Source organism: Muntiacus reevesi, chromosome 5, assembly GCF_963930625.1.
Source record: "Muntiacus reevesi chromosome 5, mMunRee1.1, whole genome shotgun sequence".
In the NCBI taxonomy this organism is placed as follows: Eukaryota; Metazoa; Chordata; class Mammalia; order Artiodactyla; family Cervidae; genus Muntiacus; species Muntiacus reevesi.
In genome coordinates this window covers 84,898,231-84,914,646 of record NC_089253.1, presented here as the reverse complement: position 1 = coordinate 84,914,646, position 16,416 = coordinate 84,898,231, and the positions used below count along the sequence as shown (strand labels likewise).

The following is a 16,416-nucleotide window of genomic DNA, read 5'->3' as shown; positions in this document are numbered from 1 at the left end:
AGTGCTTATAGTTGGTGTGGCTCTGAAAGGGATCAGGCTGCTAGAAAGCAGAATATTCAGTGAAATTTGACTTGAGATAATCATTGAAAAATAAGAAAAATGTGAATGGGTGATGGAGGAAAGTAGTATAAAGGAAGAAAAAACTTGAACAAATGCTCTGAGATAGGAATTAATGTGTATTCATGTGTGTATGTTGGAATGAAAAATAACTTATGGACATGCGGTTTAGACTGTAACAAGAGTGTTTATGTGGGCAATTTTGATAAGTCCTGAGTGTAGTGAATAATCTTCTGGAAAGATATAAATAAGATGATAAAACCTATTGACAACACATCCTTTCAACTCAACTTGGTTTCCTTATTGATAAAATACTTGACTTTGATATTGTTTTAGGGATGTATAAAAACTAAAAATAATCAGTGTTTTGTCTGTAACGATATTGAGTTATATCAAATCTCAGATCGTAACTTTGAGTGCTGGCAGACTCAAATCATATACACACATACCTCATTGATAACTGGTGCCATACTGGCAATTTTCTGAAGGCTCAATTTGCAAACTGCAGGATCGGGGTCATTGACCCAGTTTCTGAAGAGAACCAAAAATTTTTCTGGGAATGGGTCCTTGAAGAAATTGTTGAGAAGCTAAAAGAAAACAGTTAAGTTAATAGATGGAATAATGGCCAAGCATGATTTTTTTTTTGCTTCAGTAATAAAAATCAAGACATTTTTAGTAAAACAAATACAAATCACACTAAAACTCTAAATACATACACATACTTTTACTTCACATGTATTTCTGGGCTCATAGAGGGAAGGAGAAGTAGCAGATATAATAGGAAATACATGCTTTGTTATATACATATGATGAAAGAAAATTTCATACATATAGATATGATGAAAGAAATTTTTACATATAGGATAATAGCGTTTATGTTAACTTTTTATACTTTTATGCTGCCTCCTCTTTCTCTTACCTGGAAAACCTTGGTGCCTAATAGCAGTTATATGTTTACTTATTCATTTTCTGCCATGTAATGCATGCCATGGGCTTCCCTGGTGCTCAGATGGTAAAGAATCTGCCTGCAGTGCAGGAGCATGTGTGTGCTAAGTCCCTTCAGTTGTGTCTGACTCTTTGTGGCCCCATGGACTGTAGCCCACCAGGCTCCTCAGTCCGTGGGATTCTCCAGGCAAGAATACTGGAGTAGGTTGCTATGCCCTACTCCAGGGGATCTTCCCGACTCAAAGATCGAACCCGTGTTTCTTATGTCTCCTGTGTTGACAGACAGGTTCTTTACCTCTAGCATCACCTTGGAAGCCCAGGAGACCCAGGTTCAATCACTGGGTCCAGAATATCCCTTGGAGAAGGGCATAAAAACCCACTCCTGTATTCTTGCCTGGAGAATCCCATGGACAGAGGAGCCTGGCCTGCTAAAGTCCATGGGGTTGCAGAGAGTTGGACATGACTAAGCGACTAACACTTTCACTTTCAATGCATATCATAATCTTAAAATTATGGTATCAACACATATAACATCAATAGACCCTCTGCGGAGGGGGGGGATATTTTTTTACAGATTTTTTTTAACCTTTGTGATTTATGTTACTAATGATGTTTAAAGTACCATGTTCATATGTTACTTGGTATCCTCCACAAAATCTGTGCTGTGTGTGTGTGTGTGTGTGTGTGTGTGTGTGTGTGTGTGAGAGAGAGAGAGAGAGAGAGAGAGAGAGAATCATACAGTTCCTTAAGAAAAAACTAAGGTCATAGTAGCTAAATGGATAAAGATCAGAGTATTCATAATATGAAACTTTAATTTATAAATAATAATATTTTAAAAATGTTCAACCTCTCTGAAAGTTTTAACAGTAAGAACAAATCAAATCACCTGTAGGACATCCACTCTCACATTGGAGAGCTTGTCCATGGTGGTGAAGTGCTATGGAATGAGCTCACCCATGAACTGTGTGGGGAGCACTGATGCACTGCCTTCCAGATAACCGTCCCTAGCCTGAGAACGTTTATGTCGCTGAGTTGTGTTCGACTCTTCTCTGGCCCCATGGACTGTAGCCCATCAGGCTCCTCTGTTCACGGATTTCCCAGGCAAGAATACTGGACTGAGTTGCCATTTCCCAGGCAAGAATACTGGACTGAGTTGCCATTTCCTTTTCCAGATGCTCTTCCTGACCCAGAGATCACACCTGCGTCTCCTGCATTGGCAGGCAGATTTTTTACTACCGAGACACCAGGAAAGCCCAGGAAGAGTTATACACTTTAGTTATTATTGCAAATTCTTGGAATCTATTATAAGAAAATAAAATACCAAAAGAAAGAAAATTTAGGCACCAAGATGTAAACCCGATTGCTATTTACATTAGTAGAAAACTAGAAATAACAAATATAAATAAATGGCATAGGCATTGGTAATACTATCTTAGGTATCACTGGCTGAGAAGACCAAAATAAAGTAAAATACATGGATTGTGTGCTCAGAATAAGTAAAGGCCAAGGGGCTGCATAGTTGAACTGGAAAGTTGACAATTGTCCAGAAGTTCTAAACAGAGAAAGCGGTGGAAGAGTGTGGTCGTTGTTGATTTCCTGGATGGACAGTCATGTGATTCTCCAATTATATTACATCCATGATGTAATATTACATCAAGTAAGTATTACATCCATGATGAGAGAGGCAACTAGATTTCATTCAACATTATCAGGTATATTAATGATGCTTATATAAATTTTATGTAGTCTGTAAATTTATTTTTTATTTATTCTTTTCAGGCTCAAGGATTCTTATTTTATTCAAAGGATTATAAACCATTGTTGTCAATCCTTTTGATGATCAGATTGTCATAGATTTTCCTGGGGATGCTCCTTCAAGCTGGCTTCTGTGTCCTTTTGACCCATTCTGTCATTTTTTAAGTAAGTCTGACAGAACAGGGTGTTCCAGATTCATTGTGTACATTCCCTGGAATCAACCATTCCTACAGGGAACCCTTGTTCCTTTTTGTGGAAAACGGTATTTAGAAACCAAAATCTGAGGAGTAGAGGTACTCACAACTTCTAGGCCTTTCTGAGCTAAATTTCTTTTCTCCCTCCCTCCATCCTCCCCACCCCCCACCTGTCTTTCTTTTCATCCATCTATTTATGTTAAAAACCTGAACTCATTTGCTTTATTTGAGATAGAAATTAAAAATGAATAGTAGGTGTAAATTTCCTTTAACTGTATTATTGTATGGGAGGGATTTTGTATGTTATGTTTAGACCAATTTGGTATTTGTACATAATTAAAGGATAGTACAATAAAAATAATGAGTCACATAATAAAATATGAGAGATTCAAATGTATTAAGCAAATTTGAAAAACATAGGTGATTTGCCATTGCAATGTTAAGTTAAACTAATTCATGTATTCTTCTGAAAGCTTTAGAAGTACATACTATAGTGTAGGGGTATGCCTTTGTAGTTTATTAAATGTTTTGCTATGAAGTTTGAAATCATGTCAAACTTTGGGAAATATTTAGCATCATACCTTAGATCAAAACTTGTATATTATATATTACTTTTAGGGAAGATTAGATTTTATTTGGAGAAGGCAATGGCACCCCACTCCAGTACTCTCGCCTGGAAAATCCCATGGGTGGAGGACCCTGGTAGGCTGCAGTCCATGGGGTCGCTAAGAGCACAACTCAGCGACTACACTTTCACTTTTCACTTTCATGCATTGGAGAAGGAAATGGCAACCCATTCCAGTGTTCTTGCCTGGAGAATCCCAGGGACGGGGGAGCCTGGTGGACTGTCGTCTATGAGGTCACACAGAGTCGGACACGACTGAAGCGACTTAGCAGCAGCAGCAGCAGCAGCAGATTTCATTTAGTTAATTTCATTTTATAGAATTTTCTACATGCTTTTTGTAAGCAAAAAGCTTCAATTTATTTAATTCTTTATGGCATTCCAATATTTGATGTAATGCTCATGTATAAAGTGATAGAGTTCTATATCTTCATGTTACCCAGTTATTTAGTCCATTTTTTTTCCCTCCATGCAGTCTGAAGTCTCATTTAGATCCAAATGTCACCTAGCACCTTTAGTAAACTCAATTATCCAAATACTTTAACAAGCATGCAGAGATATATGAGTTAGTGCTACAAAAATAATTAGTTTGCACAATCCACACCCCTTCAAAGGCCAACTTCTGGAACAGTCTAAAGGGACAACCCTCTCATAATCCAAATCTATCTTCACCTTACCCCCTCAGCTTCAGATATCTGTTATTGTCTTAACTTTTGGTAAGAATCAGTATTTGGAGAGGGAGATAAAACATTGGAGTGTTGATTTAAGTTTGCATGAGGAAAGGAAATGAGAACCCAGTTATTCACAGTCTCCTAGTGAAACTCACTTCAGTGAGAAATGTTATTGTGATGACACTGTCTTCTGACCTTCTAGGACCTTCTACAGCGAGTTTGTAGAGATAATGCAAGGTCTCTGGAAACTGTGGAAATTTATATTCACTGAGAGTTCTGTAAAGGAGAATAAGGCACTGAATTAGCAAAGAAGATAAAAACACTTTCTGCATCAGCAAATGCTAATGGTAGAAGAGGGAGAGCCATTAGCCTTATATTTTGTATCATGCAGATAAAAAGAATAGTCTCAAATATCCCTTAATCCAAGGTAAATTGCAGCCCCATTATGAATTCTATGCAGACTCTGGGGAGTTAAATATACCTGGATCACTGAAAATCTCTCTGTCCTTAACATCACTCCTCTTTCCCATTTCTCCTATCCCTTGTCACAGTACAGACTGCCCTATGTTACTGCAAGCTCGCATCCATGCCTGACCAAAAGGAGAAAAAATAAATAATGCAAAATAAATATCTTGGCAATCAAAGATGGCCACACAGTTTGCATTGGTGGTTTTAGACCAAATCATTCCTTTGAATGATATAATTAAGAAACTATCCTGGCAGATATCCTAGGTTATTAAGGAGAAGAGGTGGTGAGCCCTGATTCACTGAGCCATTCTCTATAAGACACTTGGGCCAGTAACCAGGCTCACAGTTATTCCAACATGCTGGCCTAGATCAGATTGGCAGGACTGGGAAGGATCACATAACAGAGCTTCGATTTGAAGATTCCAGGTACAGAAGCACTTAAGTGTTGTTGTTCAGATGTTATTTTGCATTTGACTTTTTGCAACCCCATGGACTGTAGCGCACAGTCTCCTTTGTCCTCCGCTATCTCCTGGAGTTTGCTCAAACTCATGTCCATTGAGTGGGTGATACCATCCAACCATCTCATCCTCTGTTGCCCCCTACTCCTCCTGATCTCAGTCTTTCCCAATATCAGGGTCTTTTTCTGATGCTCAAATTTGAATGTGCATACAGATCAATCAGGGATCTTGCTAAAATGCAGCTTCTGATTAGTAGGTTTGGAGAGGGCCTTGAGGTTCTGCATATTTCACTTCCAGGTGATGCTATTGCTATTGGTATGTGGACCATGCTTTGAGTAAGAAGATACAAATGTACTAGGGTACTGACGAATGAATGACTCTATCTGTAGGATGGAAAGTTAGCACCTTTTGTTTTTATATAAAATAAGATATGTTCTTGAAATTTATGTGCAAATAAAATGTTGGCTTAAAAGCACCAAGAGTCCAGAAACCATATACACTGTACTTTCTGAGTCAGTCACAACTTCAAATGGTCTGCTAAGTTGTCAAGGCCATGTATCGTGATTCTTGATCAGAAAATCTGATTCCTGTAATCAGAAACTTGCTATTCACTGGTGGACTAGCTAGACAAAGAACTGTGGTACAAATAAAAACCCTTTTCTATCATACTTTCCCAAATTTATCTGTCTCATTGGGCACAGGGTTATATCAGACCTCTTCTAAGTGGGAGCACATTTATAACCACCTGCTGTCTATAAAGCAGAAATCAGCTAACAACAGAGGAAGGAAGAAGCAGATTCCCCTCTAGTTCTCCATATCTGAAAGGGAAACTTGTTGGGTGGAGGAAGGATAATTTGGTATCTGTATCTTTAGGTAAGAGAGCAAGGCAAGAAAAAATAAACCCCCCTCAAAAACAAGTGAAAAAGTAGAAGTTGAATGGCAGTTCAGATCATTAAGAGAGATTTGGAAGTTTGGAGTGGATACTGACTGTGTTCCCATGTGGCTCAGTTGAAGAAAGATGAAAAAGGTGGGAAAGAGAACATTTCTCAAAGCCCCTGTTCTTACTTGGCCACAAGGTAGACTCCGTGATGGTGAAACAGTACTTGGGAAAACTGGTTCCAGCAGTTCTTTTTGTTTAGAGCAGTATCCACCTCTTGAAGTCCAGAACAATTCAGCAGAACTCTCAGGGCATCACGGGCATAGCTAAGGGCCAAAAGAAGAGGAGCGTCATCACCTGCCAGTAGCTGTTACCTATCTAAATACAAGTGACCTGCCTTTTCTACAATGGACAGGGTGCTGATTTTGTGAACGGGGATGCTTCAAAGGAAAAGAGCACTAAATGGTCTTCATCTCTCCTGATTAACAGGCTGTGGGATGTAGGGTGAAACTGAAATTGTAGCATGTAAAATCTAGGATTAATAGTAGAGCAGCATATCAGTTTATTAAAAGCTTATTAGCAAAAGATGCTAAATGATGTGAAAACATGCTAAAGGTGCCTATTGATTGTCTTCTTTGGATGCTTTAAATAAATAGAATACATTCTTACCTACTAGCGATGATTTGGTGTATGTCTGCTTGAAAGAGAGTGGATTATATTAGCATACTTAATATCTTAATGGGACAGATTGTGTTTGAAAGTCCTGCCTGGCTTAGATGAGGGCAAATAGCAGACAGTTGGGTCCAGATTACCCTGCACAGTAGCAAAGCTAACTGTAATCTCTTGGGCAAAAGAGAAAAGCTGAATTTACCTTATGTGGACAGAATGGCAGGCTTCCCAGGTGGCACTAGTGGTAAAGAACCCAGCTGCCAATGCAGGAGACATAAGAGATGCGGGTTCAATCCCTGGGTTGGGAAGATCCCCTGGAGGAGAGCATGGCAACCCACTCCAGTATTCTCGCCTGGAGAATCCCATGGACAGAATTTCCTGGTGGGCTATATAGTCCATGGGGTTGCAAAGAGTCAGACATGACTGAAGTGACTTAGCATGCATGCACACCTGGACAGAATGGCAGCATGCTATCATAAGCCCACCCATTACATCACCAACTACAAAGCGACTTTACCTTTCACAAAACACATTTGGGCATATTATTTCACCTCACACCTAATTTACCCTGAGAGATCACTATCAGAGTAAATGGCGGAGCTAGTACATGTCCAGCTCTGGACCTGCTGCTCCTCCCTACTCTTTCTGTATGGTGGCCTCCCTTTGTGGCAGGAATAAACTGTGTTCTGTGGGAGTGTGGTTTTTTTTTTTATATACTACATACACATTCAGGGAAGGTCCTAGCTTACTTTGAGGTACTTAGGGTAATTACTTTCCCAAAGGCATCCTACCCTTCAAGGGGGAGAAAGCTATAATAAATGAATATACTGCACATGGGATTATGTAGTTCCAAAGGAACCCAAGGGAGTAGAGATGTTTGACAGCTGGAAGCACATTTCTTATTCAGTCGGAAACAACCGCTAGTATCTCACAAAGGCCTGTCTTCTGTCATCAGTCTCAGGTTGCTGCTGTAGAAGAGTTGAAGCATGAGGGCCATCAGAAGCTGGGGGAAAAACTGGGCCACCGCTTTCTTGTAAGGACCAAGAGGCAGTAATGTGCACAGGGCCTGGGATGCCTGTAATGGAAAGGAAAAGGCGTCAAGAATGTAACCACCTCCCTTTAAACCCAGTCAGCAGTGATGAGGGACGTGGGAAGGGAGAGACTCTGCAACCCTTCCCCCAATTTCCTTGAAGGAAACGTGAAGCGCGCATGTATACTCATTCATTCAATAACGGTCACTAAGTCCATTCTGAAGCAGGAACTGTGCCAAGCATTTTCTCTCCATGGGCTCCCAAAGCACTATCAACAGTGCCTGACTGCCTAACCGCAGGAAGCAAGCTGATCCCCAAGGAGGACACACCTCCCCAGGCTCCATGCCTGTGTGGTTGATAACGCAGGTCCTCCCAGGGCTTCAACAATCCAGGACAGTGAAATATTTAAGGGGGGCGGGGCATACCAGGTCACTAACAAATTGTTTCGTGCCCTGACCACTACAATACCTACAATATCAGAGAAACACATCTCACCACAACTTGTTGGTGGAACATTATCCATTTTTTCCTATTATATCTCTATAAGACTTGAATTTACTCTCAGGAGTGCCAGTGTGGGGGCTTGGGAGATATATAAAGATGGCATGAATGAGATTAGGCCTTCACGTGCCTATCAAGTCTATATGACCTGACTGGTGGCTGCCTCTCCAATACCATCTCCTACACTTTCACCCTCGCTTAAAATTCTCTCCAGATGTTTTGACCTTGCTTCACTAACATAGCAGGTAAACTCCCATCACTCCATGGCTTTTGCCCTTCTCTCTGTCTAGGACTGTCATGCCCAGGTACCTGCAAGGATCACTCCCTCACTTAATTCAGGTCTTTGATTAGATTACTACAGTAGAGAGACCTGCCCTGAGCAATTTACTGAACCCTCCCAGCCACTTCTTTTTCCTACCCTGCTTTATATCTCTTCTAAGCTTTGTATCATCTGACATATGACACATATTTTTTGGTTCATTGTCTGTGTCTCTTATAAGAGGGTAAGCTTTGTGATCATGGATGTGCATTGAGTGTATGAATGAATGAATGAGAGTCAAACTGTGTCAAGGAAGTATGACTGAGTTTGTGGGCAGATAGGAATTTTCATGATTAAGAAAACAATGACAACATACAGAAATTACTCATTGTGTTAGTTACCGCCACAGGCATCATATTCGTAGCGCTGAGAGAGAAATGTTTTCTTTCTGTTATTTTCTCCATTTCTCTAGGCTTTCCTTTCAGTATCAACAAGATTGTCTTCAGTACATGAGGGACCACGCTTGACTCAGCACCGGCTGCATACCACATCAGTATCAAAATGCTGCAAACACAACCCCCCAGCCCTGAACATGAGAATCATGCACTTTTCATTTCCTGCTCAACAGTGTGACTCAAATGAGGGAAACAGTCTTGGTTTTATGTCTTTATAGAGCAAAGAAACTGCAGACAAGTCCCAGACAAGCTGATATTCCCATTCCCAAATGATCCCATTAAGATTTTTGTCCTTGAAAACAGAGGAAGAATTTTAATAAGGTCTTACGGAAAATACAGTCTCTCAGTCTGCAAGTTCATCTCCCACTGTTATTTAAATATCTGTTCAGCTCAAAGTCAGGAACTGATCAGCTTCTATACCCCATACTCCTCCTTCCTACCTTGTGACCTTGTTTGCCCAGGGATAATTGAATATTTTAAAACTGGTATCGATATACAAATTAACATATATGTAAATAAATCAATTAAAAAAGCTAGATTAAAAGCTAACTAAATAAAAATCTACATAACTTAAAAAAATAGAAAGTTAAATTTAAAAACTAAGCCATTTCCCCAAATGTCACATGTCTAATCAGTTCAACAGATGTGACTAGAACCCCAGCTTCTCAGCCTCCAATTCCCAAGTGCCTGTCCTTACATACCTGCTACCCTTCAAGATTATTCTTACTGTTGCTCATTTTAAAAACAGTCCTCTGTGTTTGTATATTCTTGATACTTTGTCAAGCTGTGCTGAGTTCTGAACTCTGTTGCTCATTCTCTCTGTGTTTGGGTTCTTAATATGGGGCCCTGGCCCCTCAGAACATGGACACACTCAGCTCTCTAGAACCCTAGTACCAAATGCTTTTTCTGCAAAGCTTATTCATAGAACCATGCTTAGAACCACATGGACATCAAATCTTTCAAGGCCTTTTCCTTTGCCTCTTAATCATATCTTCTGGCTGACCAGATCTTCTTTCTGTTTCTCTGTTTAAGCTTACCTACAAATTCTAATCTTTTCTTTTTTTCTTTTTTTAAAATTTATGATAGTAATTTTTCTTCCCCCCCCCCTTTTTTCCCCCCATTTATTTATATTCAGTTCAGTTCAATCACTCAGTCATGTCTGACCTTTTGCCACCCCATGAATCACAGTACTCCAGGCCTCCCTGTCCATCACAAACTCCCGGAGTCCACTCAAACTCATGCCCATAGAGTAGGTGATGCCATCCAGTCATCTCATCCTCTGTTGTCCCCTTTTCCTCCTGCCCCCAATCCCTCCCAGCATCAGGGTCTTTTCCAATGAGTCAACACTTTGCATGAGGTGGCCAAAGTACTGGAGTTTCAGCTTCAGCACCAGTCGTTTCAAAGAACACCCAGGACTTATCTCCCTTAGGATGGACTGGTTGGATCTCCTTGCAGTCCAAGGGACTCTCAAGAGTCTTCTCCAACACCACAGTTCAAAAGCATCAATTTTCAGCACTCAGCTTTCTTCACAGTCCAACTCTCACGTCCATACATGACCACTGGAAAAACCATAGCCTTGACTATACGGACCTTTGTCGGCAATGTAATGTCTCTGCTTTTTAATATGTTATCTAGGTTGGCCATAGCTTTCTTTCCAAGGAGTAAGCGTCTTTTAATTTCATGGTTGGATTCACCCTCTGCAGTGATTTTGGAGTCTAAAAAAACAAAGTCTGACACTGTTTCCACTGTTTCCCCACCTATTTCCCATGAAATGATGGGACCAGATGCCATGATCTTAGTTTTCTGAATGCTGAGGTTTAAGCCAACTTTTTCACTCTCCTCTTTCACTTTCAAGAGGCGTTTTAGTTCCTCTTCACTTTCTGCCATAAGGGTGGTGTCATCTGCATATCTGAGGTTATTGATATTTCTCCCAGCAATCTTCATTCCAGCTTGTGCTTCTTCCAACCCAGCGTTTCTCATGATGTACTCTGCATGTAAGTTAAACAAGCAGCGTGACAATATACAGCCTTGAGGTACTCCTTTTCCTATATGGAACCAGTCTGTTGTTCCATGTCCAGTTCTAACTGTTGCTTCCTGACCTGCATATAGTTTTCTCAAGAGGCTAATATAGGTTTCTCAAGAGGCTAATATAGGTTTCTCAAGAGGCTAATATTTATATTAGTTGGAGGCTAATTACTTTACAATATTGTAGTGGTTTTTGCCATACATTGATATGAATCAGCCATGGATTTACATGTGTTCCCCATCCTGAACCCCCCTCCCACCTCCCTCCCCATCCCATCCCTCTGGGTCATCCCAGTGCACCAGCCCTGAGCACCTGTCTCATGCATCAGACCTGGACTGGCAATCTGTTTCACAATTGATAATATACATGTTTCAATGCTATTCTTTCAGATCATCCCACCCTCACCTTCTCCCACAGAGTCCAAAAGTCTGTTCTATACATCTATGTCTCTTTTTCTGTCTTGCATATAGGGTTATTGTTACCATCTTTCTAAATTCCATATATATGCGTTAGTATACTGTATTGGTGTTTTTCTTTCTGGCTCACTTCACTCTGTATGATGGACTCCAGTTTCATCCACCTCATTAGAACTGATTCAGTATGGATTGAGAAGGTACAGAAAGCAAACATAATTAGAATTAGATGAACTTTATTAAGTAGCTCACCTACTATTGCACAAGACCTGCTGGTGACCAATTTAATAAAGTTCATCTAATTCTGTTTGCTTTCTGTACCTTCTCAATTCATCCTGTTCATGATAGACTCATTGGCAGCTTTTATCTTATATTCATGTGGGTATATTCACTTTCCTCAACAAAATGGTTGAAGGATGCGAATACTTTACACACAATGGGTACTCAGTTCCTACCTAAACAAGAAAACACTGAGTCTTATGAATATTTTTACTTTTCAGGAATTTCCTAAGTAGTAAAATACTTTGTGAATTTAAGCTTCCTTAAAAAATGCAATCTCTCATTTGAAAAAAGTCAACAACAACAAGAACAACCAACAAAAAACCAATAAACTTGGTTGGCTTGTTGAAAAAATCAACAAAATTGGTTTAGCATTTTGTTGATTTCATTGCCCTCTTATAGACATTAACTAATTTAATCCATGTAACAGCTTCACAGATAAAAAGTTTTCTCATGTCACAGATTAGGAAATTGAGGATCATGATGTTTATGAAACTTACATGATGTCACACAGGATATAAGGGTCAATTTGTTTCCAAGGCCTGAATTCCTTCCATAATGTAACTTCCTGCCTTTTACACTGTAATAGAGAAGTAATACCTTCCCTTCCAATGTATGAACTATAGAAATGGAGTAATGTGATTTAATAAGCTCTTCTAATTTGGCTGTTAGATTCATAAAGTCACATAGGCTCACATTAGCATCTTTTCTTCTTAAATATTTCTTCTGACCCTGGATCATGAATTTCAAATAAACAGTTAAGGGACAGGAGACTCCCAACTATACCTGGGAATTTTTTTGTTTTATTTTATTTTATTGGTTGGTGGAAATATCTTAGGTCTGTCCTTCATAAGTGAAAAAAAAAAACTTACTATGAATTCTATCACATATGGGGAAAAAACCATTATTACTTTGAGGAGAGGTTTTTCAATGTGGGATACACAACAGAACACAATTAAAGCCTTGAATAAATAATAACAATGATCATTTCTTGATTGTCTACTATGTGTCACGTATTTTATGAAGCTATACATACTGTATATGATCTTAGTTAAGCCTTACAATCATCCCATGTGGTGTAAAAATAGACATTATCTTTCAGGAAAAAAAGAAAGGAAATCTGACCTGCCCCGCTCTATCTGACTCTCAAGACTGAGCAAACCCTGAGGAAGGAGCGTGAGGGGCCTTACTCATCTGCTGGTACTGGGTAGTCCATAAGTTGAAAGATGACTTTCTTCGGTGAAGTACGTGTCAACAAAGTGATGACCCGCAACATAGCTTCCCTCAAAATGGGGGAATCATCTCCACACAATTGCTTATAAATAGTATCCACAATTTTAGACACCTGTAAAAGCAATTTCACAGGCCAATTAGAGTCTTTTGTTCCCTAGGCACTTATAAACCAAACGTTTCTTAGACATAAGAATTTAGTCCTTCTCAGAATGACAAAGGCAGCAACTAACACACAAATAAGCACCAATGAAAAGCATATTTATGTGATTTTTTACATAATGAAATGATTATTTGCATGAGAAATTAACATGCATTTATTTTTTTTCCTTGATGTTTTTTAAAAATGTAATACTGTTTATTTGATTTCAAAAACATTTAAGTACTCCAAACATACAAAAAAATTAATAGGACATTGCAGATCATGTTTGGTACAGAAGGTTCTTGAATTTTCATCGGTGCAGTGGCTCTTGGCTTTGTTGACAATGCAGAGTTCTATGGTTTGTTTAAAAAAGTTTATAACTACTGTACTTCATTGAAAGTGAAAGTCGCTCAGTCACGTCTGACTCTTCGCAAACCCGTGGACTATATAGTCCATGGAATTCTCTAGGCCAGAATACTGGAGTGGATAGCCTTTCCTGTCTCCAAGGGATCTTCCCAACCCAGGGATCAAACCCAGGTCTCCTGCATTGCAGACGGATTCTTTACCAGCTGAGCCACAAGGGAAGCACTTCAATGAAAAACGATCCAAAACAATTCCCATTCCAGCTGACCCTCTCCTTCTCCACAGCTAATAATGGCAGCGGGATGCTATGTCACTGTATACAAAAACGAGACAACCTTGGATGCCCACTTCAGTGTCCACAGGTCCGGTTCCACAGTGCATGCCCTGAGCTACGGCCCCCCTGGAAGGCATTGCCCAACAACCTCCACACCAAGCAAGGAACATTAAGAGTGTATCTCGGTTGCTTTGTTCTTTTTACAAACTATAGATATATGTACAGTTGAGAACTTGGGATTTCTAGCCAATGACCATAAAGTTAACCCACCACCTTACAAATTAAAAAAAAAATGCCAGGAACATCTTTAAATGCCTTGTCACACCAACAGCAAAGTGCAGAGTGAGGTGAATATGAGAGCCTTTTCATTTTAGAAATATGTACAACTTTGATACAGTTTCCATACAGTTTTGTACAGTTTGGTACACCCATGGTCACCTCATGTAAACCCCTGACAATTGCTAGAGCACTTTGAGACACTAAGATATGACCATGATCCAACTGGGTAATTAAACCTAATGAGGGCAACAGACACATGTCGTGCTTGCCGCCTCCATGAGAGTCACCGCCTTCAAGTTTTATTGAGATCATAATTGACACAAAGCATTGTATAAGTTTAAAGCATATAGCATAATGATTTGATGTCCATACATCATGAAATGATTACCACAATAAATTTAGCATACATCCATCATGCAAATATAAGGAAAAGAAAAAATATTTTCTGGAGAAGAACTCTTAGAATTTACTCTCAACAACTTCCATATATAATATACAGCAGTGTTAATTACATTTATCATGTTGTGCCTTATATCCCTAGTACTTATTTATCTTCTAACTGAAAATTACCCCTCCCACCAGCCTCTGGCAAGCCACAAATCCTCTCTCCTTTTCTATGAATTTAATTTGTTTTTAAAATATAATTGACCTACAACACTTCCTTAGTTCCTGGCATACAACATAGTGATTTCATATTTCTATATGTTATAAAATGTTCACCATGTAAATTTCTCATCTGTCATTGTGTGAAGATATTACCTTATTCTTGGCTATGTTTGCCACACTGTAACTTTCATCCTCATTACTTACTAGAGTCTATGTCTCCAGGTGAGTCCAAGTTGCCTCCTGTGTCTCTAGGAGTCTCTTCAAGATCAGTGTGTTTGATCCACGTTCTTTCTCAATTACTGCTTCTGCCCTGGGTCTTCGAGCATATGAGTTTTACTGTGTATGCTTTATTTATTTATTTATTTTTAAAAATTTATTTATTTATTTATTTATTTCAGTGGGTTTTGTCATACATTGATATGAATCAGCCATAGAGTTACACATATTCCCCATCCCGATCCCCCCTCCCACCTCCCTCTCCACCCGATTCCTCTGGGTCTTCCCAGTGCACCAGGCCCAAGCACTTGACTCATGCATCCCACCTGGGCTGGTGATCTGTTTCACCATAGATAATATACATGCTGTTCTTTTGAAACATCCCACCCTCACCTTCTCCCACAGAGTTCAAAAGTCTGTTCTGTACTTCTGTGTACCGTGTATGCTTTAAAAGGGAGGTCTTTGTTTCTTACAGCCCTCTGACTCTCCTGAAAGCAAGGCTCAGAGGCCTTCAAAATCAGATATTCTGGGGGTTCATCTTTCTGGTGCAGGACCCCCAGGCTGGGTAGCCCAATGTGGGGTTTAGATGCCTTACTTCTTGGGCAGAACCTCTGAAATTGTGATTCTCCTCTGCTTCATGGGTCTCCGACCTGGGGGTATAGATATTGACTGTATAGTGTCTCTGCACTTCATACCCATCTTATTGTGCTTCCTTCTTTAGTTCTTTAGTTGTAGATTTGTTTTTCTGCTAGTTTCCTAGTCTTTCTCATCAATAGTTGCTCTGTCAATAACTGCAATTTTGGTGTGCCTTTTTGAGCTCAGGGCCCTCCTATTCTACCATTCTGGCAGCCTCCCAGTCTATGCATTTATGGATAATAGGAGAAAAGCCATTTTTAAAGAAAGGTTTATTTTGGTTGGGTAGACTTTATTAGGTAAAGCATATAAGCTCAATTCAGAAAGCATATGTATAACTTGATTCCTTTAAAAAGCAAGTCAAGATAATGGAATAGAATAATAATGGAACAATACCCTTCCAAAGACATTTTGACAGTTAAAGAAGACATGCATCTGTATTTTGAAGAAATGAACTGTGTGTTAGTGGAATGGCCAGAATGGTAAACAATGAGTTATAATCTTGCAAGTTCTCTTTATGGGCTTTGTGTTAGTTTTATTTTTCCCATTTTCATTCACCTTTTTCTCTTGTTTTATGGCTTTACCTTTTTTAAAAGCATTATTGAAATATAGTTGATTTGTAAGTTGTGTTAGTTTATATATATGGGCTTCTCTGTTAGCTCAGCTGGTAAAGAATCCATCTGCAATTCAGGAAACCCTGGTTCGATTCCTGGGTTGGGAAGATCCCCTGGAGAGGGAAAGTCTACCCACTCCAGTATTCTGGCCTAGAGAATTCCATGGACTGTATAGTCCATGGGGTCACAAAGAGTCGGACACGACTGAACGACTTTCACTTTCGTTTTATATGTTATTTATCTTTGTTATCTGGCTTACTTCACTTAGTGTGATAATCTCTAGGTCCATCCATATCGCTGCAAATGGCATTGTTTCATTTTTTTTTATCACTGAATAATCTGATGGTAGCTCTATTTTTAGCCTTTTAGGGAATCTCCA

General features: G+C 39.5%; 1 protein-coding gene across 1 annotated transcript in view; it reads right to left on the bottom strand.

Moving 5' to 3' along the window:
* MROH9 (maestro heat like repeat family member 9) overlaps window positions 1–16,416 on the bottom strand; it is a 227,068-nt gene that overhangs the window by 20,855 nt on the left and 189,797 nt on the right. The window contains exons 9-14 of the mRNA XM_065936410.1: window positions 12,871–13,025; window positions 8,909–9,071; window positions 7,649–7,791; window positions 6,236–6,373; window positions 4,400–4,520; window positions 507–644 (exon numbers count right to left, since the gene is read on the bottom strand). Coding sequence (XP_065792482.1) covers window positions 507–644; window positions 4,400–4,520; window positions 6,236–6,373; window positions 7,649–7,791; window positions 8,909–9,071; window positions 12,871–13,025 — 858 coding nt within the window. The remainder of the gene's footprint in view (window positions 1–506; window positions 645–4,399; window positions 4,521–6,235; window positions 6,374–7,648; window positions 7,792–8,908; window positions 9,072–12,870; window positions 13,026–16,416) is intronic.